A 26,522-nucleotide genomic window follows, 5' to 3' on the forward strand; every position below is an offset into this window, starting at 1 on the left:
CATGAATAGATTGCAAGCAATGGTAAGTCAAATATTTTTAGGTTAAGTGGTTATGCATCAGGCTTCAGGCCTTCGGCCTGAAGCCAGATACACAACCACTCATGACTTAACCTAAAAATATTTGACTTACCATTGCCTGTAATCTCTCCTAAGGCATTGCCTTCGGCACTGCACTGCTTCGCCCCGAGTATTATTATGACGTCATTTGCCTCCACAGTTGAATAGCATTGTAGTATGTTTTCACTCAACCTTGGGTGAACAGACGTAAAATTTATTGAACGAAAAAATGTCCGGACGAAAATATGTACAGACGAAAAAATATACGAACGAAAAAATGTCCGGACGAAAAAATGTACAGACGAAAAAATGTACAGACGAAAAAATGTACAGACGAAAAAATGCACAGACGAAAAAATGCAAGATACCTATAAGAAACAGGTAGATCCGATGTTTGAAAGTAAAGCCCCAGTCATAAATTTGACGCACCTGTGACATTTCCTGACACCCACGTGACTATTGTATTAACTTTTGTGTTTTGCGATGTTTTGACCTTATTACGGAGCGAGCGAAGCGAGCGTAGTCTTTCCTTAGATTAACGGAAATTTCTGAGTATGAGCGGCCGGCCGGCCGGCCGGCCGGCCGGCCGTGGTCACGCTTTTGCGAGGCTTATATCTCAGCAACCACTTGACCGATTTACATGCGGTAATTTTTGTAGGGTAGCTTCATTCCTTCTACCAAGTATTGCATTGCAGTCACTATTCCCGATGCATGTGGGTGACCCCTTATGCACGTGCCACGTGCAAAACCAAGAGGTGTCACTTTTGTAATTGTTGCAATATCTCGGTAACTACTGGGCCGATTGCGCTGAGAGTTGGCATGTAGGTAGGCACCCACTAGGCAATGCATATCCATGTGCCAGAGTTGGGGTGCTGCTGCACGTGCGCACGTGCAGGGGTCGTTTCCAGATCTCGAGAACGGCTGGACCGATTGCGCTCAAATTTGGTACACGGTTACGGAGCAGTTAGTAGGGTGCCGTGCACAAGTCAGTTGGGACCCATTTTGCACGTGCGCACGTGCAGGGTGCCGCTTCCAGATCTCGAGAACGGCTGGGCCGATTGTGCTCAAATTTGGCACATCGCTAGAGGCCGGTTAGTAAGGTGCCGTGCACAAGTCAGTTGGAGGTACCCCCTCGCAATTTCGCACGTGCAAGGCCCACCCTCTCGCTCGCTCCGTTAGTCGCCACAAAAGGCGTTATACTGGTTTAAAGTACTGAAAGCTCAAAATGTATGATTAATGTTGTTTAAAGCAGCATATTAATAATTATGTTTGTAAATTATCGATAAGCTGCTTATAGGAGGTCACGTGATTGCTACCAGATTATGTGCTCAGAAAGCATCTTTTCAATTTCGATTTTGAACAATTTTTACCTCCTTTGAGGCCAAATGATGGACGGTTTGAGGCACACGATGAAATGCTGAATCTATTGATGCCAAAATTTGTTCGTTTTTTGCATTTTTAGACTAGTATATCCTGGCTCAAACTTTGACCAGTTTGTGTGTAAACCCTATGGTGAAGGGAAAACTTCACGCCCAGCAGGCGTCATTACAGTGCTGCCAAATCGTGTTTGGTGGGGGTCGAAAAAATGTACAGACGAAAAAATGCGAGACGAAAAAAAGTCGGACGAAAATCTGCGGACGAAAAACTGTCCGACGAAAAAATGTCAGACGAAATTTTGTCCGGACACGCCACCACCCACTCACCATTATGTGTCTTATATTGGTCCTATATTGCATCATCACAGAGATGAGATGTGTTTCAGAATTCAGATGGTGGTAACCGTCTCTCAAAAAGGCATGGACGGACTGCATGAAGAGATTGCAGGAATACGAGGTGAGGTGACCAATCTGAAGGCAGAGAATGCCACACCGCATGGTGAGGTGGTCCGCCTGCGGCAGGCGCTGGTTGAAGAGCGTACTACCCACCAAGCTGCCCTGGAGGAGCTACGTCAGGAAGTCCGCCGGCGAGTGGCGCCATCTGACCATTCACAGGGGTGAGAGAAGGAGTACAGGTGATGATTTCTAGACAAAATATTGACACATACATTTGTATTCTTAAGTAATTAGTTTCGTTTCATTCATTGAGTAAGTCTACTAAATTTTATGTGGCCCTCTCTACCCTTCCTCATATGGTTGCAGGCTGCAGCTGAAGCTTATGCACTTTTTTCTTCTGAAAGAAAAAATTCTTCCAAAATTTGGGTAAATGTAAAGTCCTAAGCAGATTTCATGGATAATTGTAATTATACCTCCACGGAGACCACATGGAAACCGAGCGTCAATATCGGAAAGCATCAAGTAGCGGCTGCTGTGAAACAGAATCCAGTAGGTGGCCATCTAGCCTCTGGTAACCTCTGATGACATCATCTGCCTCCCCCCTTCCCAGTGACTCTGTGACACGGTCGGCGGACGCTGCGGCCAGCAGCCCCTCACCTCGTGCTGCGCCACCCTCCGGTGCGGGGGACGAACCGCCATGTAAAGTTCGACGACTGGCTGCGGCGTCCGGCCTTCAGCAGAGGTCAGGGTGAGAGACAGCGGGGCGACACTGGGGTGACAGCAGGGGCGACACTGGGGGGGGGGGGGATAGCGGGGGCGACACTGGGCAGATAGCAGGGGCGACACTGGGGGGATAGCAGGGGCGACACTGGGGGGGGGATAGCGGGGGCGACACTGGGCAGATAGCAGGGGCGACACTGGGGGGATAGCAGGGGCGACACTGGGCAGATAGCAGGGGCGACACTGGGGGGATAGCGGGGGGTGGCCACGCAGAGACAGCAGGGGCCGTATTCACGTCGACTTCGTAAGTCGATATTCCTTCGTAAGTATAATTTGGTATTCATGTCGACACTTTTTTCATGTCGACACAATTTTTTATCGACGGAGTTCACGTGAATAAAAAATGTACTTAAGAAGTGGGTCAAACTTACGAAAATTCTTACGAAAATGATCGACGTGAATACGGCCCCAGGCAGGGGTGTCGATTTTTTCAAAATGGTTGGGGGTGCTCAACCCCTGCACCGGGTGAAAGATTGCAGCTTTGCCATGGGGCACAACCGTGCAAGGCATGGTTGGGTATCACCATAAGGTACTGATAATCACGGGATTTCCCCCCCCCCCATCAGGTTCAGGGGCCCATCGGGTTATTCGGGCCTGAGGGGCCCTGCGGCGCCAATTGGCCGCTGAGAGTCCACGTTGGCTATATTTAGACTCAGAAGGGCCCCACAGGGCTCGTAAGAACACCTCATGGGCCCACAAGTACCAACATTAAGATCTCCATAAGGGCCCCAAGCCAGCCTCTGAGGGCCACTTGCCGGCCTCTGGGGGTCTTAACCGGCCTATAGGGAGCCAGCTCTAGGAGCTGCACACCCGCCTATGCCCCACACCCATTTCTCTGAGGGCCCATATAACGGCGACTGTAAGGGCCCTCACCGGCGTCCCTGAGGGCCCCACACCCCTAACTCTGAGGCCCTACACCAATGCCTTTAAAAACCCTACATGGGCGGTTCTGAGGGCCATTGTCAGTTACCAGCGACCCTGACGGCTCACACAGGTGACTCGGAGGGTCCCAGCGGCGTCTGAGCGCACCAGGCCAGTCTCCGAGTGAACCCCACAAGGCTCCTGAAGGCACCGGTGACCTCTTGATATCTTTTTGTCGGCCTATGAAGGGTCCGTTCCGTAACAGCAGTTCTGAGGGCCCCACGCGCGCCTGTGATGGCCCTAAACCAGTGTCTCTGAGAGCCCCCACAACGGCGCCTGTGAGGGCCGTCACCGGCGACTGCGAAGCCCCCACACCGGCGCCTCCAGTCCGAGGGCCCCACATTGCCATATCTGAGGGCCCCACACTAGTGCCTCTTAAGGCCCTATATCGGCGGCTCTGAGGGCCCAGCATCGTAGCTTCTGAAGGCCCCACTAGTGCGCATGTGACGGCCACCCTGCCACCGGTGACATTTGAAGGCCCCACACCGGCGACTCTGAGGGCCCCATCGGCGTCTGAGTCCGTTCCGGTCTCTAAAGACGACCCCGCAGGGTTTCTGAAGGTACCACCGGCCTCTGATGGCCCTTTGCCGGCCTCTGAGGGCCCGTCGCCGGTCTCTGGAGCCCCCTGCCGGCTTGTAAAGGGTACGCACCAGCAGCTCTAAGAGTCCGACACCCGTGTACGACGGACCCACACAAGTGTCTTTGCAATTTAACGTCTTTTTTCGCCCTTCTTCTTAAAACTAACTTTTCTTTTCTTTACATCTTTATTTCATGCCTTGTAAATTGCGTAATTGTTTTATTTTTTGTAGTGAAAGACTGCAGAACAATTATTTTCCTCAAGCAGAGTTAGTGGGAGTTATTGAGGGACAAAATCATTGGGGGTGCCCGGAAAACCATTGGGGGTGCTCATTTGAGCATTGGGGGTGCTGCAGCACCCCCAAAGGTATACAAATCGACACCCATGGCCCCAGGGGTGTTGAAATTATGGTGAACGTGTGAGCGTTCACTGGGCGCTTAATGACTACGCGCTTCATGTGCGTCTAATCAGTGTACGGCCAGTTACAGAATTTCTTGAAGTGTCAAATTAGTTTCCTCGTATGACGTCACACTGACGTCACTCGGACGTTGTCCTGCCGCCAGTGACTGTGATGTCGATGAACCGCTGGAGACTGACGCTGACAGCAAGTGTGACATAAGACTCTGTACCGCGGATGACACGGGCCCCATGAACGGTGTCGGTCCGCACGTCACTGGCTCGCGCTGCCCGCAGTCCGCACAGTGTTCCGCGCGCAGCGCCCTATGTGTATCTTCTGGATCAAGATTCAAGATCATCTGAAGCTGATAATGAGCAGGCTGGACATCAGGGATATGTTTCGCGCCAGGCGAGGTGAGTGTTCTGGCGACTGCCGAGGCGGTGATGCACAATAGGCATGTAATGCCTATACCAGGCGTTGTGGTGCTCCTCGGTTAGCCAGGGGTTGGGTCGGTACTGGAAAAGTCTGTCCGGGAGTCTGCATGTAGCTGAACGGCCGCTACTGACGTGCACAGTCATGACATGGTTATTACCAGGGGTGCGGAGCCGGAGTCGGAGCCACCATGATATTACGGCCCGGAGCCGGAGCCGGAGCCGGAGCCGATTTTTTTCTCCGAAGCTGGAGCCGTCTAAAATTTCCACGGCTCCGCATCCCTGCGCATAGGGGATGTACTGAGTCGGAACCGAAGCCAGACCACTTTACTCGGAGCCGGAGCCGCCATGACATTTTCACCCGGAGCAGGAGCCGTCTGAAATTTCCACGGCTCCGCATCCCTGGTTAGAGGTTAACCCGGCAGGCGGTGGGCCTCCCGGCCACCTTCCGCGCGGTGGGGGGGGGGCATTTTGTTGCCCCCCTCGTATCCCCGAAACGACTGGACGGATCCGTAAAATTCAAACGGCGTTGAAAGCCCTGTCAAATTTGTCGAGCGAAACCTGATTTCATTGATCTCAGGGTCACCGATGAAGTCACAGGTCAGGTCAAAAATAAAATGTTTGACCGTTTACGGGTCTTCTAGGAATGCGCTACAACATCGAGTAAAACGCATTTTGTCGAAAATCAACGATAACCCGCGCCCCGCTGGGCTATTCAGCCATACGCGCCCTGCTGGGGGGGGGGGGCAGATTCTGCCCCCCCTGTCTAACTTCCGAACCGATGGTCGTAGAAAGACGGGGGAAAACGGCAATCGAAAGCTCTGAACGAGGCGAATCTTAAGAGCTCAAATTTTTTTGCTTAAGTAGGTCAGAGATTAGGTCAAGGTCAGGTCAAGGGTACAACATGCAAGTTTCTACAGTATCGGCCTTGCACCGTAATTGCCGAAGAATGGACAGAGACTGATTGCCCAAAACGTGTTCTTAGGCTACCAAGACAATATTCGTTGCATACAATATCATTCAAAGGTCAAGGTCAAGGTCAGGTCAGGTCAGGTCACCAAAAACAAAATATAGAAAAGGGCATGTGCGACACATGTTTTATGGGTCATTTTATTCATAGAATTCAATAGGCACACTCAGTTAGTGATATGGACCACCTCTGGATGAATTTCAGGTCGAGGTCAGGTCAAGGTCAGGTCAAGTGAGGTCAAATTTTGAAGTTGGTTGTTAAGGCCTAAAAAGGTGCCTATCTGATGCAGTTTTTCACGGCGAGTCGAATGGTGCTATTTTCGTTTCCGTACGAGGTCTAGAACTTCCAAAAAATTCATTTTTCAAAAATTTTGTGTGTCGTGACGTCATAAAATTTTGAATAACTCCCACATTTTTGAACCGATTCTTCTCAAAATTGGTATGTAGGTGCACATAGACCACTTCTCTGACATATATTCCGGTTTTTTCGATACACTCAAAATTTTGGATTTTATAATTATTTTCCCAAAAAAGTTAGTTTTTTGAAAATATTTGGGCCAAAATCCAAAATTTTCAAAAAACCGAGATAGCCATTTGATAGACAAAGTAAAATCACGTATAACCTTTTTGTTACGTCTTCATTCCTTTAAAAATGAGGATGTTAGCGGCGTTTGAAATTTTGCGATTTTTGAGGCGAAAATTGCGAACATGACGTCACTAAAACGTCATTTTCTCAAAAATTTTCCGACGGATTTCGCTCAAATATTCAGGGAATGTGTCAAATTGATGTATGACAAGGTACTGAAAGTTTGACGTCGCTGGCGTAACGCGTTTAAAAGTTATTGGCGAAAAACGGGAGGGGGGCAGATTCTGCCCCCCCAGCGGGGCGCGGGATAAGGCGTAAGTTGCCTAGTACATATGTTGCTATTGGAGGTCACTGATGATACCAGGTCAGGTCACAGGTCAGGTCAGGTCACAGGTCAGGTCACCAAGGGTCAGCACATGAGCCCAACAATAGGGTTGTGCGATGCATGTTTTATGGCCATTTTTTTCATTTCTAACTCAATGGTGTTGGTTGTAAAACAATCAGGTACGGTTTAGGTCACTTTCTGGTGGAGGTCAGGTCAATGTCAGGTCAAAAAAGGTCAAATTTCAAAGTTTTGCATAAAATGGGTATTGATTCGATGCAGCTCGTGACGGCGAGTCTAATGGTGATCTTTGTTTTGCGCTGCATGGTCTGGAATTGCTAAAAATTGAGTATCAAAATTTGACGTCATCAATTTTGAAGTTTTTTCGCTATAACTTGGCCAAAAAAAGGGGTATCGATCTAAAATTGGGTATGTGAATAGAAGTAACTAGGGGCTATTACATGTTTTCCGTTTTTTTCGAAAATCGAAAAACTTTTGTTTTCTTTCGCTATTATATCCAATTTTTTCGGGGTCAAATTCCAAAATTTTCAAAATTTCGTGAAAGCAGTATCGTAGCGCTGGTAATTCTGCACCTTTTATGTCTTAAACATTTTTCTGTATCATCAAAGCTGTAGGCCTGACAGCTCTTCCCGTGAAACCGGTTTTGGGGTCGAAAATGGCAAAAAATATCATAGCTTTTGGAAAGAAAATTGGTCAGAATGTGCATTAGCTGTACTGAAAGTTTGGTGACGATCGGCGCAGCGGTTCTGCAGATATACCGAAAAAAAAACTAAAATTGGGGGCAAAAAATGCCCCCCCCCCCCCACCGCCTGGAAGGTTAACTTTCTTGTTAGAGCTGCAAGGGCTGCCTGTATGACAACTTTGATTCTGAAGCTCGCTGCTGACGTCCCAACTGTGTTTGTTCCGTCGGTGCCGACAGTCTGCCGTCGGTGGCGGTCCGCCGTCGACGATATCGTCAGCGACTGTCGGCGGGAGCTAACCGATCAGAAAACCCGTGGTGGAGAGGTCCCGGCACCGGCCACGAGCCTAGAGCTCGTATTGAAGGTGCAGAACCAGCCGAAGATGACCGAACTGCAGGCGCCGACCGCTGAGACGGACACCGACCTCCGACTGGTCGGTGAGTCCTGTGTGAAACGCGCTATACACGAACTGGTACACTTTGTCTCGCTGTAGCTGCCATACTTTGTCCAGTGTCTATAACCATGTGAATAGGTAGGTACCTACCACTTCACGGAAGGTGTTGCGTTATTCCAGCGGCCACCTGCCACGCCCTGGAAAAGGCTAACCTCCGCGGCTTCAAGCTGAAAGCCTCTGCCCTGCGCCGGCTGGCGCGTGCCAACGCCTCCAGTCTTCGTGAGCTGACGCTGCCGGCCGGTATCAACGACTGGCAGCTGGAGGCGCTGCTGGAGCCGCTGAAGGCCCTGGAGCGTCTCGATGTGAGCCCGCCCGTGGACAGCTCCGGCAAGTGGCTGCGACTGCTGCCCAAGTCGATGAGGAGGCTGGACATCACTGGTGAGGGGGACTGGGTGTTGGTGGAACGCGTAGGCGTCTAGCGCACGTTGCATTAGCACGAACCTGCAGCACTAACCTAGATCTCGCGAATGTTTTAGCCTGATAAGGAAGAGAATGAGCCCTCCGGTAACTGATACATGTTCCGTCCCAACCTAAGCTAACCTATAACCTAACCTAACCTAACCTAACCTAACTCCGTGAGAAAGAGGACTGAGCAAGAAAACTGTTAACCTGCGAATGACAATGTCGTTCTTTAAACTCATTTACCAATACTTTGTTGTTGTTTTTATGAGTACCTACATTAACGGAACGAGGTCTAATCAGTGATGAAGTCTGAAGTTTATTTAACCATCGCCCGTATACGGCGTCATCGGGTGCCGATGACGAATATCATGTTAGTTTTGATCACAGATGATGTCATCATGCATTTAGGCCAGGTCATCACTAGCAGTATTTTGACTATAACGTTTTGTAGAGACGTGCTAGGGCGGTGAAAACACGTCAGATGTGTTCAGCTCGACGATACCGATCGACTGATATGCGGCATGACCTTTTCCGGTCAGGTCATGACCTTGACCTGAGGTCAGATTTTCAAAATGGCCTTTCAAGGTCAACTTATAGTTCATTCGACGCGTCTCGACGAGAGGACTAGGATGCTGGAAAAATAAATGTCAAGGCTCTTTTGAGTCAAAATTGAATACCGAAAAACATTTTTCGTAAAAACGGCTATTTTTTAAGCGTTTGCCCTCTAGAGGTTAAACCGTTGACTTGAGGTCATATCTGAAGACAAAATTCAGAAAGGCCTGTAAAACAGCTATAGATTGCACTTTTCCGCAGCACTGTAGCTCTATTGGTTCCCGAGTTATGCGTCTGTTGTTTTGAACATTGTGAAATAGACAAATTTGACCTTTGATGACTTCTGGCGACCTGATCTTTGACCAGATCTTTTTTCTGTTTTACCAACAGAAAAATTGTCACCTGCCAGATTTTTTGCCTAAAGACCGCTTCACATACAGAGTGAAACAGTACCTAAAGCACATTGCCCCAACAGACGGTAAATAACTTTTGAAAATACCAATTTCCAATTTTAGTGTTTTCTGGACCAAAATTTTGCGAGGAATCCGATAGTGTGGTCATCGAAATCTTAAAAATTTCCATTTTGGAGATAGCACCTATTTTTTGAAAAACAAATATTCGTCAGGCTTAAAGGGACCCTCCCACCTTCACAAAAGTTTATGAATTGGCATGAAAAAGATGTCGCTCGGTTCAGAAAGAGCGAAAACGAATATCTACCAAATTTCACCGAAAAATATTCACCGGTTTTCAAGATATTAGACTTTTACTTTTGTTTACTTTTTGGGATCTCCGCTGTTTCTAGCGACTTTATTTTAGAAGTGCGGCGTTTGCGGCAGATGTTGCGCGCAAATAGCATATACCACCGCGTGCTACAAAACGTTTTAGTCAAACATTTAAAAATCGTTAGATATTTGCGCTGACGTCACACATTCAGAGGGGTATTCCTAAGCATTAGCCCCTCTGAATCAAAATGCTGCAATTTTGAAATTCAATATTTCCGATTTAAGGCATTTCTCGATGTTGTGAGTGCCGAAACTGGTAATTGTTAGCCAGGGACCCCATTTTGGCTATCTCAACTCAAATCTAATGTTAAGGTGGGAGGGTCCCTTTAACCCTATTCCTGGCGGGCTCCGCCGGGACAAGAAACTGGCGGGGGGGGCCGATTCGGCCCCCCTGAGATCTCCAGAACGAAGCAAGATAGCGACAAACGGTAAACGGCATCGGATACGCACGGTCAAGATCTACAATTTTTACTAAGGTCATTTTCAGGTCAGGTCAAAGATGACGTCACAGGGGTCGAAAAAGTCAAAATGGCGGCGCTAGATATGGAGAGAGTTTTTCTCTAATAGCTTTCGAATTAGTCAAGATAGGAACAAACTAAGGGCATCATCGTGATCCTCTCGTCAATCCGCATCGAATGATATATATGTTGACCTCGCAAGGTCAAGGTCAAAGGTTGACCTCAGGTCACGTGACCTCGAGGTCATCATGTATATCATTCGATGCGTCTTGACGAGCTGAACACAATGAGACCATCCATGCGTCTGTATCTTGTTCCTGTACGGAGTTATTGGCCAAAACCCTTTGGTGACCTTTGATGACGTCACATGACCTCACAGCTGCCCAACAGCAAAACAGACCTCAAGGTAGTGAAGGTTGATCGTATATGAAGTCATGTATGGTATATGGGGCCATTCCGACCCGTTTTAGTGGTAAAAACAGGAAGTTGATTTTTCCCCCATTGACTTATAATGGGGAGGTCGCGAAACTGACCTGACCTTAGGTCACCGATATCAAAATTCCGAGATATACAAATTGCACATACTGGTACCCTAACTAAAGCCTGAAGAGAAGAAATTGATCGGTCAAAAACTCTAGCTCTGGCGTGATTGCAAACTTTTCTGAGGTAGGGTCACCAAACCGCCTCTGGTGACCTGACCTGAGGTCAGATCAACTCAAAATTTTCAGACATGTTGCGTAGACGCCTTTTAGGAAAAGTCAGAAAATTTGAGCTTCCTAGCTCAACGCATTTGGGAGAAATAACCAAAAAACCTCAGGGGGGGCTCCTGAGGCCCCCCCCCCCGCCAGGAATAGGGTTAATAGTCAAATAAATTGGAAATATAATGAGTTAATTTTTGTAACAACTCTAGAATGTGTCGAACATGAATTAGAGATATATTTTAGCTGAGATGATACTATATCTGCGCATACATGTACATGAACTAGTACATTAACCCTCGCCGGCCGAGAAGGGGTGGGGCGGGTGCCGCCTAATAGGGCTTTTCGCGATACGCTTAGGGTAGACAGCTGAAACTTGGCATACCTAATCTTTTATTCAAGTTGGATCTTTTGACCTAAACTGCGTTTTCAGGTCAGGTCAGGTCACTGACCTATGACGTCATAAATGAGCCTCTGCGAGGTCCTCAGATGTTGCAACTTTGCAACGCCCTCAGTGCCAGAGGAACTTTCACAGGAAGATGAAACTTACAGGACTTAGTATCCTTCAGAGGTCTCACAACTTGTATATCTCGGATTTAACCTAAATGTCACATGAGGTCAGGTCGGTCACGTGACCTCACCATTATAAGTCAATGGGGGAAATATGAAAACTGTTATTTTGGCGCCGGAAATGATCTAAAACTGTCCCAAGCACATGAAATCGTGGTTTCATGTACTCTTCTCTTTGTATGGTCCGATCATCAGAATAAATGGATATCCAGGCCCGCCGACTCTCGCGGCCTCTCGCGGTAGGTATGTAAAAAAAACTAATAAGTCTTTTATTTATTTATTTATTTTACATCGTGAGCAATTCCGTCAAAACAAGAGGCTATTACATGCTCGTGTCATCATATAGCAATGGACTGGGGAAACGAGACTACATAACGCACATACTTGACACATGCTAACAGGAACAACACTACATCATCGCAGAATGTAGCATCACATTCCATGGTTGACATGCTGGGGCTCACGCTGGTGTTCTAACAAGAACTTCCTGAGCGTGGGCTTAAAGACAGCCGGAGTTGACTCTCGCAATGTCTGTGGCAGCTCGTTATAGTCAGATACCGCCGAGTAGAGAAAGCGGCGCCTCCCAAACTCCGACCTGATCGTGGGAGTCACGGTGACTATAAATAGTGGGAGTCACCAGCATGTCACTGCTACGGGTGTCTCTCCCATGTACACTCCGTCTAATGGACAGGCTAGCCGACAGCGCCGTAGGCTCAGACGTGGCTAACATTTTGTGAATCGACACAAGTCGGTGATACATGTAGGTACATGCTATCAGCATGAAGCCAGCCACGTTCATTGATGACGTCACTCACGCGATCGAATTTTTTTCGTCCAGAGACGACACGCGCGGCGAACCGAATCACCTTCTGAAGTCGACCGCGTTGAGTCGCATTGCTTGCCCCATAAACAGATAGGCAGTACCGGATGACGGAGAACACCAGGCCTTGTACCATGGTGGCCATCACCGACTGTGGCAGACTGTGTCTGCTGTGGCTCAGTCCACACAAAGTGCCGGTACACCGCCGTATGACGTCGTTTGTGTGCGTGACAAATTGAAATGTCATGTCCCTTTCAAACCACACACCGAGGTTTTTGACGGCGTCTGAGCAGGTGATGGTTGAGCCGGCGAATTTGATGCTGACTGATGGAATGCGACGGGTCATTTCTCGTGAGCCGAGCACGATGAACTGGGTCTTCGCTGCGTTGATTTTTAGACCATTTTTGCTGTACCAGTTGTGTGCTACAGACAGGGCCTCTTCGAGCGACCCGACAAGCTGGGCCAGCTCACTCGGCTGTCCCGTGACAAACAGCTGGACGTCGTCGGCGTAGGCGATCATCTCCGTTGGGCCGCCGTCTACGTGCAGTGGCAGATCGTTGGAGTAGATGTTGTAGAGCAATGGCCCGAGGGCGGATCCTTGATAGGTGCCAATCGGGTTCATGAGAGGACTGGAGAGCGTGCGGTCAATAGATGTCCCTGTTGATTGCACCTGCACGCGCTGGTAATGATCAGCCAGGTAGCTTTGAAACCAGCGCGTGTCGACGCCGTATAGCTCCAGCTTGCGTAAAAGCGAGTGGTGCGGGATGGAGTCAAAACAGCGAGAACAGTCCAGCAGACACAATAGAGTGACTTCACGCCGGTCCATAGAACGAAAAACATGATCGGTGAGGGTTAGCAGCGCGGTGTCCGTTGAATGGTTGCTTCTAAAGCCATGCTGATTCGCGGAAAACAAATGGTGAGAACAAAAATAGGCGTTCAACTGTTCGAACACGACTCGCTCTGTGATCTTCCCTATAGTCGGAAGAATGGATACCGGTCTATAGCGGCTGAAGTCATCAGCTTTGGAAGCCTTTGGAATAGGGTGCACGATAGTGAGTTTCCAAGACTCTGGAACGGCATGTGATGTGATGCTGGAGTTAACAATATGTGTCAACACATCTTACTTACTTACTTACTTACGAAGTACAGAATTTGGATAGGCCAGACTAGGCCTTTAGAAACCTTTCTAGTCGAGCTCCTCGTGCGTCTGACTATTCATCTGCGTGAGGGATGTCGTGTGCATGGTGTGCCCAGTGAGCGTCAAGCCGGTTTTTGAATTGGTTCAGGGTGTCGGATGCGACGACCACTGACGGTAGGCTGTTCCAGTCGTTGATGACCCGGATGGAGAACGCGTTGCGCCGGATCCTGGAGACCGCTCGCGGCTTGGCTAGTCTCCATTGGTGTCCTCTTGTAGCAGGAGTTCTGTCGGCTGCCATCTCGAAGAAGTTGCGAGGGTCCATGTCCAGTCCACCGCGGAGCAGCTGATAAACCGCGATCATATCTCCACGCTTCCGTCTGTAGTACAGCGTTGGTAGCTGCAGCACTTTCAGACGCTCTCGATACGGGAGGTGTCGAAGATCGGGAACCAGCTTGGTCGCCCGCCTCTGCACCCGCTCTACCAGCCGCTGGTCCGCCCGGTTGAAGGGACCCCACACTAGGTTCCCGTACTCAAGGTGGGGTCGGACAAGGGCCTTGAGGAGCAGGGGGAGGGTTGATTTGTCAAGAAGGTGGAAGGACCGACGAATCACTGCCATCACTTGTGTTGCCTTCCTTACGGCCGCAGCAGCCTGCTTCCGGAATTTGAGCTGGGTATCCATGAGGACGCCAAGGTCTCTCTCGACATCCGACTCCGCGACTGTAGTTCCCCCCATCCGGTATGTGTGGTGCTGGCTGCCTCCGCCGATGTGGAGCACCTTGCACTTTCCAGGGTTGAATGCCAGCTGCCACCTGTCTGCCCAGTGAAGTGCCGCGTCCAGGTCCTCCTGCAGGGATGCCGAGTCGGACGGAGAGCAGATAGATCGATAGAGTTTGCTGTCGTCGGCGAATATCTTTATCCCGCAGCTTAGCGGCTCCGGCAGGTCGTTCACGTACAGCGTGAAGAGCAGTGGAGCAAGGACTGAACCCTGTGGAACACCGCTTGGTACAGGAGCCCAGTCTGACTTGCTGCTCCCAACAGTGACTCGCTGTTTCCGTCCTTCCAAGAATGCGCCGATCCATCTCAGAATCTTGCCTCCGATGCCGTGAGCTTCAACTTTCCTCAGCAGTCGTCTAGGTGGGACTGTGTTGAACGCCTTGGCCAGGTCTAGGTATATGACGTCGCCAGGTCGGTTGCCCTCAATCATGCTGCTCCAATCTTCTATCGTTAGCAACAGCTGAGTAGAGCAGGACCTCCCTGGACGGAATCCGTGTTGGGCGTCATTGATCAGGTTCTCTGACTTAAGGTGTGCCATAAGCCGGTCGCGGATGATCGACTCCAAGAGCTTGCACGGAACAGACGTCAAACTGACTGGCCTGTAGTTCCCTGGTTCATCTTTACTTCCTTTCTTGTAGATTGGAACCACATCTGCCAGTTTCCAGTCCTGCGGCAGGGTCCCCGTGTCCAATGACGATCGGTAGATGGAGGTAAGCGTGCTTGCTAACGAGTCGGCTGTTTCCTTGATGATCCGTGGGTGCACTCCATCTGGGCCCGCGGCGGAAAAAGGTCGTAGGGCAGCCGTCTTCTTTCTCACGAGTTCCACGGTGAGATCGATGTCAGTGACAGCTGGACCGTGGTAGGTGTTGTTCGGCTCCGGGATTTCTCCGGGGGGTTCCATGACGCAGACTGAATTAAAAAAGTCGTTCAGTGTCGTCGCTTTCTCGCAGTCGTTCGTAGTTAGGGTGCCGTCCGCAGAGCGTAAGTTCTCAACTCCGCTTGTAGTCTTCATCCTGGAGCCAGCGTATCGCCAAAAACCCTTGGGATTTTCTTTCAGGTTGGAGGCCAGTCTCCTTTCGAAGTCTTTGCGCAGGTTTCGGGTGAGTCGCCTGAGGTCGTTTTTGCAGCGAACGTACCTTGCATGACTGATGTCATCCATTTCTCGAGTGTAAGCGGCCCAGAGCTTCTTTTTCCTGTTCTTTAGCCTCAAGGCTTCCCTGTTTATGTAGATGCTTCTGTTTTTCCTTGGACACGCTTTGGGGACGCATGCGTTCACCAGGTGGGCTAACTCGGTCTTGAAGGTGTCGTAGCGTTCTTGCATATCCATATGCATTTCATCACGCCACTGTCTCCGTCTGATCAGGTTGTTAAGCCGTAGATAGTTGCCCTTGTTTAAGTTGAGTCGTCCCTCCTTCACTACCTCAGGCTGCATGTAGCAGCACACCTCAAATTGCAGTAACATGTGGTCACTGTTGCCAATAGGTGGGTGATAAGCAAGGTTGGTCACCAGGCCTTCTTCGTTGGAGAGGATGATATCTAGGCTGCTTGGTCTCTCGCCAGCACGGTATCTTGTGGCTTTGGTTACGTGCTGGGTGAGGCCGCATTCCTGTACGCCCTCAACAAACCTTTTGGTGTAGTGACCATCAGGAGCGTGGGAGAAGCATGGGTGTCGATTTGTATACCTTTGGGGGTGCTGCAGCACCCCCAATGCTCAAATGAGCACCCCCAATGGTTTTCCGGGCACCCCCAATGATTTTGTCCCTCAATAACTCCCACTAACTCTGCTTGAGGAAAATAATTGTTCTGCAGTCTTTCACTACAAAAAATAAAACAATTACGCAATTTACAAGGCATGAAATAAAGATGTAAAGAAAAGAAAAGTTAGTTTTAAGAAGAAGGGCGAAAAAAGACGTTAAATTGCAAAGACACTTGTGTGGGTCCGTCGTACACGGGTGTCGGACTCTTAGAGCTGCTGGTGCGTACCCTTTACAAGCCGGCAGGGGGCTCCAGAGACCGGCGACGGGCCCTCAGAGGCCGGCAAAGGGCCATCAGAGGCCGGTGGTACCTTCAGAAACCCTGCGGGGTCGTCTTTAGAGACCGGAACGGACTCAGACGCCGATGGGGCCCTCAGAGTCGCCGGTGTGGGGCCTTCAAATGTCACCGGTGGCAGGGTGGCCGTCACATGCGCACTAGTGGGGCCTTCAGAAGCTACGATGCTGGGCCCTCAGAGCCGCCGATATAGGGCCTTAAGAGGCACTAGTGTGGGGCCCTCAGATATGGCAATGTGGGGCCCTCGGACTGGAGGCGCCGGTGTGGGGGCTTCGCAGTCGCCGGTGACGGCCCTCACAGGCGCCGTTGTGGGGGCTCTCAGAGACACTGGTTTAGGGCCATCACAGGCGCGCGTGGGGCCCTCAGAACTGCTGTTACGGAACGGACCCTTCATAGGCCGACAAAAAGATATCAAGAGGTCACCGGTGCCTTCAGGAGCCTTGTGGGGTTCACTCGGAGACTGGCCTGGTGCGCTCAGACGCCGCTGGGACCCTCCGAGTCACCTGTGTGAGCCGTCAGGGTCGCTGGTAACTGACAATGGCCCTCAGAACCGCCCATGTAGGGTTTTTAAAGGCATTGGTGTAGGGCCTCAGAGTTAGGGGTGTGGGGCCCTCAGGGACGCCGGTGAGGGCCCTTACAGTCGCCGTTATATGGGCCCTCAGAGAAATGGGTGTGGGGCATAGGCGGGTGTGCAGCTCCTAGAGCTGGCTCCCTATAGGCCGGTTAAGACCCCCAGAGGCCGGCAAGTGGCCCTCAGAGGCTGGCTTGGGGCCCTTATGGAGATCTTAATGTTGGTACTTGTGGGCCCATGAGGTGTTCTTACGAGCCCTGTGGGGCCCTTCTGAGTCTAAATATAGCCAACGTGGACTCTCAGCGGCCAATTGGCGCCGCAGGGCCCCTCAGGCCCGAATAACCCGATGGGCCCCTGAACCTGATGGGGGGGGGGGAAATCCCGTGATTATCAGTACCTTATGGTGATACCCAACCATGCCTTGCACGGTTGTGCCCCATGGCAAAGCTGCAATCTTTCACCCGGTGCAGGGGTTGAGCACCCCCAACCATTTTGAAAAATCGACACCCCTGGGGAGAAGTGATCGTTCCAGTCGATCTGGGGCATATTCACATCACCCGCAATCACTATGTGGGAGAACTTTTGGGAAACAACAGTTTTCAGCAGAGATATTAGGTTGTCAGTTGAGGTGTTCCCGTCACTGGATGGGCTTCTGTACAGACATCCTATGAGCAGCTGGTCAGCACCTAGCAAAGGTAGCTTGACCCACAGCTGTTCTTCATAAGAGTAAAGAGCAGGCTGGGAAAGACACCTCTGTAGCCTGCCACTTTGCACTGACAAATATGCAGATGCTTCGTGCGCCCCCCCTGTCCCAGTTTATCCTTGACAGGGTCAAAGTTCAGGAACATGGTATAGTTTGGAAGGGCCATAGTTGCAGGGTGCATTGGATGGCTCTGGGCTTTTGGGATGACCTCACACAAAAGTATCAGATCAGGCTCGTTGTTTGAAATGAACATGGCCAGGTCCTCCCTCTTGTTTAAGTATTGGTCAATGTTTGTGTACAGAATTGTTAGTTTCCTTCGACCACTTCTCTCCATTTCATCTAGTCATTTGTGATGGGAGATCGAAGAGGGTGGTACAGTGAGATCAGGCACTTTTTAACAAAACGAATACACAGACCGTCGGCGCCATCATCAAAGTCTGGTGATGATTGATGCAAGATTCTTATAGATAATGCTTGTCCACGTCCGAATATCAATTTCTTAGCTGGATATCTGCGAATCTTGCTGCGAATATCAATCTGCTACTTATTTGATGGTCGTGTAGATTTCGATGACCTTGAGCCTTGGATTTCGACATTCATGACGCAGTTTTGATGCAGTAGCACGTGGTTCAGCACGCGTGTTGTGTTGTGATGCGCGGTTGGACTCTCAACTGAAGGATATAGAGGCTATATAAAACTCAACTCACGCAGAAAACGAGAGATCTTGAGTTGGAGTTTGAGATGGATCAGCATGGTAAGAAGCAGCATGGTAGTACTGTGGGCATTACAACCAGTAAAACGCCTTCTGGGCGAAGAACGAGCGAGCGAGATGGTGAGCCCTGCACGTGCGGAAGGACGAGAGGGTACTTTGACTTCCAACGGGCCTGTGCAAAGCACCCTTCTAACTGGTAGGTAGCTAGCGGTGTGCCAAATTTGAACGAAATGGGCCCAGCCGTTCCTGAGATCTTGAAGTGGCATTCTGCACGTGCGCACGTGCAAATGGGGTCCAAACTGACTTGCATGACACCGGTCCCCAACCGTGTACCAAATTTGAGCGCAGTCGGCCCAGCCATTCTTGATGTTGAGATCTGGAAGCTCCCCCTGCACGTGCGCACGTGCAGTAGCACCCCAACTCAGTCGGGGAAACTGTGGTAAAATCTGCCATTTTTAGCAGTCTGCTATTTTTAACAGAAATCTGCCAAAAATGGGTACGGACCTGCTAAAAATGGGTACGCATGTGACGTCATCGTACCCAAATATAGCAGATTTGTGTACGGACCCATACAAAAACAGATTTGCGCACTACTTGAATCAAATGCGCATCAAATGCCTGGCAGATTCATGATGAGAATGTCTTAGCACGCCTGAATCCAACGTGCGTTGGATTCAGGCCGAAAAGATTCAGGCCAATGTGAGCCGAAGGCCCACGTTGGCCTGAATCCTTTCGGGGGCCTCCTGAAAACCTCAAGGGAGGGGCGGGCGCCCCCTCCGCCCCCCCTTGGCTACGTTCCTGAAGTACGGTACCCAGTTTTAAGGTCATAGGTCAAATGTTGATCTCTGAGGTCAGGTCAATGACCTAGAAGTTGGGAAAATTGAGACCTGTTGGGACATTGTAGTGTGGCTGCTATTTGGTTTTCGGGATGCTGAGTGCTGTTCACGGGCACCTGCGGTAGCTGCGGTAGCTGCGGCTCGGCGGTCAGCCGGGTAATGACGTCACAGAAAGTGGGGATGGGGCGGGTGGTGTGACGTCATACGGCTGCGGTCGGCTGCGGTCGCCTGCGTCTCCTGCGGTCGAAACGATCCGACCGCAGCGGCCGCAGGAACCATTTGTCATACAAAGTGGCGCGGCAGTTGCGCATTCGTGTTACTTGGGCGCAAAATTGACACAGCCGCCGCAGACGAACGCGTGATGACGTATACACAAGTGGGCGGGACTTACAGCCTGCGATCTACCGCAGCTACCGCAGTCACCGCAGGTGCCCGTGAACAGCACTCTGATCATGGATATCATGTTAGTTTTGATCACAGATGTTGCCTTGCATTTAGGCCAGGTCGGGACAGGTCAGGTCAATCAGTAGGGGTCCTGCTTGGTTAGGGTATTCGTGATAGGTAGGTGTCGATAGCCTCTGACAGCTTCGTAACTGTTACAAAGGCACCAAAACTACTTTTTTAATGTTCAAATGGTTGCTAAATTAGCCAGTGCCGGGCCGGTGCTCCCAGACTTCCGCGCTGGGCCGGGGGTGCCTGAACACCTCCCTTCTAACTTGGCTCCTGGGCCACATAGCGACGCGCGGTAAATGGCAGTCAAAAGAACATCCAAAATAAGGACGAAAACACTGCAGTAATTTTTGGGTCAGGTCAAAGGTCAGATCACCAGAGGTCACCAAAGGTAAAATGTTGGCCAATTCAACATTTTGGAAACCGCCAACGGCTAACTCGGGAACCGATAGAGCTGCAGCGCCGCGGAAAAGCGCATTTGATAGCGCTCTTTTAATGCTCTTTTGCCAACATGTCCTCAGACTTGACCTCAGATCAACTGGAGGTCAGTTGGCTTCCAGAGGGCAAAAACTAAAAAAAAACGTTTTTACGAAGTGTTTTTCAGCAATAACATGACTCAAAAGAGCCACGATTTTACTTTTGCCAGCATCGTGTTTCACTTGTCGAGACCCTTCAAATGAACCATAATTTGACATTGAAAGGTCGTTTCTTCGCGATCGGCCGCTTTTTACGCGGGTGTTTTGCGAACAGTGGCGCACCGAAGGGGGCCTTGGGCTCCCCCCCCCGCTCCGGCATTTTCAGGAGGCCCCTGGGCACCGCTTCGGGTACTTACTTTTACTTGACTTTCCTGCCTGACTACTTTAATTCTGCACAAGAAGCACTATCTGGGCAGAGGCCAGGAGGCCTCTGGTAGGCGACCCTTGTTGAGCAGGAGGCCCCTTCTGGATGTGAGGTACCTTCTCACAGGAGGCCCTACCTGGGCAGGAATCACGAGGCCCCCTCTGGCAGGAGATCCTGTATGGGCAAGAGGCCCTGAGGCTCCCTCTGCACAGGAGGCCCTTTCTGGACAGGATTCAGGAGGCCCCCTCTGGTAGGCGACCCTTGATGGGCAGGAGTCCCCTCTGGCAGAGTACCTTTAATGCTTAGGAGGCCCCTTCTGGATGGGACGCTCCCTTTTGCACAGAGGGCCCTATCTGGGCAGGAGGTGGGAGGCCCCATTTGGCAGGAGCTCCTTTATGGGCAGGATACCCCGAGGCTTCCTCTGTACAGGACCCTTTCTTGGTGGGAGGCTACCTCTGCACGAGAGATTCTATGCGGGTAGGAGCCAGGAGGCCCCCTTCGGCAAGAGATCGTTAATACACAGGACTGGAAGCCCCTTCTAAATGGGAGACTCCCTCTGCACAGAGGCTCTATCTTGGGATGAGCCAGGGGGCCTCATTGGCAGGAGGCCCTCTACATGTAAATGGGACGTTTCATCTACAGGACACCGTCTCTGGGCAGGAGACCCTATCTGGATAAGAGGGTTGGCTTCAAAATAGGTTGATGTTAGAATGATATGCTTCCCATAAAAATTCCTCCTGCTCAAGAACTGCTGTGAAAATATTTTCTGAACCTGGAAGCGAGAATGATCCTAAGTAAAAACTTTTCTTTACCTTTAGAGGTAAAGTCGATTGTGGGAAGTAAAACTAGTATCAGGTTCTGGCGAGTCGATCGGTGCCAGTTTCAGTCCTCTACCTCCACTGGGTGGGCCACAGTCTGCTGCGCAAATTTGGGGTCGTTACCTTTGTTGACCTCTGTAGCCCAAATGGCTGGGAGTAACAGACAGCAAGTGATTTGGGCCACGTATTCCACACCTTAACCCTCGCCGGCACAGGCCATTTTGCGTCCTTCGACGGCACAAGGGGGGGGGGGGGGTTGGTACGACCCCCCTCGCGTTTGGCCCCTGATCGAGCTAGAGCTTCGCGGAAAAAAACGAGCGTGCTTGCCCGTCACGAGACGGAAGCCGATGATACCCAATTTTAAGGTCCTAGGTCATCGGGTGACCTTCCAGGTCAGGTCAATGACCCGAAAACCGGGAACATCGGGACCTGTTATAAAGTCGTAAAGTGTGGCTGCTATGTGGTTTTCCGGGGTGCTGATCACGAATATCGTGTTAGTTTTGATCAGAGTTGATGTCTTTAAGCATTTAGACCAGGTCGGGTCAGGTCAGGTCAGGTCAACCGGTAGGGGTTGTGACGGGTATTCGTAATACGTGTCAACCACCTCTGACAGCTTCGTAACATGTTACGAAGGCACCAAAACTACTTCGTTAATGTTCAAATGGTTGCTAAATTCGAATTCAGCTAAAAAAAACTGGCCTAGAAACATGTAAAACTCGAAAAAGTGAACCGAGGTCACCCGAGGTCACCAAAGGTCAATTACCTGACCTGATCTTCAGGTGACCTTGACATCCACCCTAATGCATGGGAGCAACATCAAATCACATGTTTGAACGTTGGAAACCACGAAAAGCTAGCAAACGCGCGGCTAATGCGAGCCGACATACGCCGAATCGCGATTCGGCCAAACATGGTCTCGGAAAAGAGGTCACAGGTCAAAGGTCATTTGGGTCAGGGTCATGAAATTTTCAGGGTAGGTGTAAAATTGATCCATGCGAGGGTACTGAAAGTTTCGTCGCGATCGGCCGCTTTTTACGCGAGTTATTCGCGAAAAACCTTAGGGGGGGGGGGTTACGCCATGTGGGGGAGGCCTCTGGTAGACGACCCTTGATGAGCAGGAGGCCCCTCCTGGATGTGAGGTACCTTCTCCCAGGAGGCCCTACCTGGGCAGGAATCGAGAGGCCCCCTCTGACAGCAGATCCTTCGTGGGCAGGAGACCCCCGAGGCTCCCTCTGCACAGGAGGCCCTTTCTGGACAGGATTCAGGAGGCCCCTCTGGTAGGCGACCCTTGATGGGCAGGGGCCCCTCTGGCGGGGGATTTTTATGCACAGGATTTTTATACTTTGCTACACCGGTTAATCTCAGCAAGTAAGAAAGCTAAAAAGACGCGGGGAAAACAATGGATTGCTCGCTATGAGATCTTTTAGAACCAGTATAACGCCTTTTGGGGCGACTAACGGAGCGAGCGAGAGGGTGGGCCTTGCACGTGCGAAATTGCGAGGAGGTACCTCCAACTGACTTGTGCACGGCACCCTACTAACCGGTCTCTAGCGATGTGCCAAATTTGAGCGCAATCGGCCCAGCCGTTCTCGAGATCTGGAAGCGACACCCTGCACGTGCGCACGTGCAAAATGGGTCCCGACTGACTTGCACGGCACCCTACTAACCGGTCCCTAACCGTGTACCAAATTTGATCGCCATCGGTCCAGCCGCTCTCGAGATCTGGAAACGCCCCCTGCACGTGCGCATGTGCAGTAGCACCCTAACCGCAACACATTGGGAATGCATTGCCTGGTGGGTGCCTACCTGTATGCCAAGTTTCAGCGAAATCGCCCCAGTAATTACCGAGTTACTGAAATGGGAACAAATTTGGCACCTCTTATTGTTGTATTTTGCACGTGCAGTGGGGGTCACTCACATAGATGAAAAGTATCCGACCTTTGGTAGAAGGGATGCAGCTACCCTATAAAAATGACCGCAAGACAATCGCTCAAGCTGCTGCTGAGATATGGGCCTCTCAAAATCATTGCTTTTGCAAAATGCTTGAACACCCTTGACTTTTCACGTGGCACGTGCCACGGCGGTCACTGAGATGTATTCTTGTATTCTTGTATTTTCATAAATCACCAACAGGCTTACGCCCAATGACAGGTGAAGTCATACGCACACGCATGCATCAACATGCATAAATACCCCCCCCCCCCCACACACACACAAACCACTTCTTTGCATCCGACAGAGGCCGACTGTCACATAACGCACGCCAGTGTTGACGCATACGCCGATGCCTCTCGCTTGAGCCGCCCGATCGAGTCAAAGAAAATATCTGACCTAGGCGAGAACTCAAGAAACTGATTGACGCAGCGAGGAATGCGCACAATAAGCCCTCCTGATATGGTGTTCACCCTGGCGAACGGCACATCAATGAATGGTGTGTTTCTGGTTGGCCTCGCGGATATATGGAGCTTAAAAGACCCAATTAAATATGATGATGAGATGAAGCCTTTAAACACCTTGCATAAAAACAGAACATCACACTTTGCGCGTCGTGCTCCTAAGTGTGGCACACGAAATGATGACAATAGGTCCGAGTACTTGAGCGACGAATTTCGTGGTGCGACAAGCCAGCCACATCAAAAACTTGTGTTGCACCCTCTCCACACGAACGAGATGAGATTTGGCCACTCCGCCCCATATCACTGAACAGTACTCGACCACAGATCGAACATTGGCGTAATAAGCCGCCAACACGGCCTGCCTGTCCAGCTTACACTTGGGGGAAGCCGACTGGAACGTTCGAATGAGGAGCCCGAGCGCTCTATTAGCCCGTGTGACCACTGAATGCACGTGATCGGCGAAATCTAGCTTTTGATCAAGAATGATGCCTAAATTTCGGATCGATGTGACATTTTCCAAAATAGTGCCATTGATCGAATATGTCGAGTCAATGGGGCTACGTTTAAGTGTGATTTTAAATGACTTGCATTTGGAGCTGCATTTAGCTTCAATTTCCAGTCGGCCGCCCAGCGTGTCACTGCGTTCAAGTCCCAGCGTGTCGCTGGAGCGTCTGAACATCATCATCGGACCTAACCTCGTGAAACAACTTCAGATCGTCAGCAAACAGCAAACAGCTGGCGGAAATAACAGTTGGCAGGTCATTCACATAGAGAGAGAACAGCAACGGAGAGATGTGACCCCCTTCCGGTGTTCCAGACACAACCGGAACCCACTCGGACACTTTCCCGTTCAACACAACGCGTTGTTTGCGCCTCTCCAAGTAGGACCTCAACCACTGCAGAGCGTTGCCGTCAACGCCGTACATCCTTTCGAGCTTATGCAGTAGCAAACAATGATTGACACTCTGAAATGCGCTGCTAAAATCTGTGTACGCGGTATCCAGCTGGGATTTGTTTGAGATGGCCGCCCATCCGTGCGACAGGAAGGACGCGAGGTTCGTGGCGCATGACCGGTTTGGGACGAATCCGTGTTGGAACGGAGAAAGGTGAGGCTGGACATGTTGGAAGAGTTGCTCGCTTACAATCTTTTCAAAGACCTTTGCACATAGGGGAAGAAGCGATACAGAACGGTAGTTAGCTGGATCGTTCCGCGATCCTTTTTTGAAAATGGGAACTATGTTGGCTTCAGACCACTTTTCAGGAAAGATACCGGATGAAAGGGATATGCGTAAAAGTTTACACAGAGGGGCGGCCAATTCATTTGCACACTCACGGAGAATGCGGGCGCTCAATCCGTCAGGACCACACGCCTTGCTTGAAGCCTTGCGGGAGAGCTCCCGGAGTAAACCACGCACAGCCTCCTCCGACACATTGAATTCCGACAGACGGGGTCAACACAGAAGGAACGTTGGGGGAACGGCGACGTGGGGTGGAAAATTTCGAAGCAAATGTGCAGTTTTAGCAGAAGTCGTCAATGTATCAAAATGTATCAGTCATGTATGTATCAAAGTAGTCATTACGGGTAGAAGGGAGGGGCTACCCAGCAAAAAAAGACCGCGCCATTCGGCCAGCGGTTGCTGAGATATAAGCCTCTCAGAAGCGTTACAGGCCGGCCGGCCGGGCCGCATTACTGAGATTTTTCCGTTACCTATATTGAAAAGACTTCGCTTCGCTCGCTGCGCTCGCTCGCTCGTAATGAGCCTCCATTATTTACGTCGTGTAGGTATTCTTGTTGACAAACCAAACCATGCCATGGTATTATTCAGAGATATTTTATGGATCATCAATTACTAAGGAATTATTCAATTATTGGTGGTGATAACTCTGCAACTTTGCCATTTTCTTGCTACATAACTTCTCCCTTTGTGCTTTTATCTAGTCACTCAATGTGAATGACAATCAACGTTGGACCCCATCCAGATCCACCAGTGTCTGAATTACTGCCGCTCATGCGGGCTGCATCAACGTCACCAGAAGGACCAAATGGTCTCGGAAGGGCTCCCTGACAGCGACGGAATGGGGTCCTTCACAGAGTCTGAGGCACTCCCAGAGGGAAAGTGATTCCACTCCCATAGACAGTGGCTCTGAGAGCGACTTTCGGCCAGTTGTGAAGGAGGAGATAAAGATTGAAGTCACTTCACCAAGGGTAGTTTATAAATGCATGGTGATCACTCCATTGTTTTTGTTTTTGTTTTTTGTTTTTACGCAAGGTTGATAAAAGGGAATGGCAGCGCAAAATTGTTCAATTTTCATTTTTGTGGTTGAAGAGCATCTAATGTTTAATTGAATATGTTGGTCTCTTGATCCGGTCTAGGTTGAGCGGCCGTCGTCTCCCTCGGTGTCGACGACGATCCTTTGTCGGACAAAGCTCTGCAGTCTCTGGTGAAGGAGGAAAAGTTCCGACCTAGATCGCCGTCACCGTCTGAGGACTTCTTGGGGTTCACTGAGTGGATCGAGACAGGTGAGCATGACTCAGTGTGCTGAAATTGAGTAGTTATTTGACATTCTAGACTATCCATTTGATGAAATGATATATATTTGTGGTGCTTCTTTTTCAGGCTTGTTCATGTCCAATGTAAAAGGGATATGCTACTGGGATGCCCGTCGGACAGTGAAGACTCGGCAGAAGTAAGTTGACAGATGTCAGGAAAATGCATTTTCTCTCTCTTTATCATCGACCTTTGTATTGTCCTTTTGCAGACAAATTGTCAGTTTTTTAATTTTATTTGATTTAGACTCTACAAAGTGATGTAGTGGTCTGACAGTCATACGTTCTTTTGAATTGGGCCCTGAGATTAATGCCACCCAATCATACAAAACCATTCATTGTATTTCATTGCAGTCTTTGCCGAAGGAGAGTTCAGAAGAGTCCACGTCTCGTCATAAACTACCGTGATGTGGATGGTCTCGATGATGGTAACTATGT

At 50.2% G+C, this 26,522-nt stretch overlaps 1 protein-coding gene across 1 annotated transcript; it reads left to right on the forward strand.

Moving 5' to 3' along the window:
- The first annotated feature begins 666 nt into the window (after positions 1-666).
- LOC122371158 lies at positions 667-25,602 on the forward strand. Its single transcript, XM_043347292.1, has 7 exons — positions 667-702; positions 1,820-2,050; positions 2,440-2,577; positions 4,671-4,917; positions 7,753-7,950; positions 8,088-8,345; positions 25,517-25,602. Exons 4-7 carry the CDS (start codon positions 4,830-4,832, stop codon positions 25,600-25,602), a joined length of 630 nt encoding a protein of 209 aa, XP_043203227.1. The 5' UTR covers positions 667-702; positions 1,820-2,050; positions 2,440-2,577; positions 4,671-4,829.
- The last annotated feature ends 920 nt before the right edge of the window (positions 25,603-26,522 follow it).

This window comes from Amphibalanus amphitrite, unplaced genomic scaffold (assembly GCF_019059575.1).
Source record: "Amphibalanus amphitrite isolate SeventyFive unplaced genomic scaffold, NRLGWU_Aamphi_draft 001211F_arrow, whole genome shotgun sequence".
NCBI lineage: Eukaryota > Metazoa > Arthropoda > Thecostraca > Balanomorpha > Balanidae > Amphibalanus > Amphibalanus amphitrite.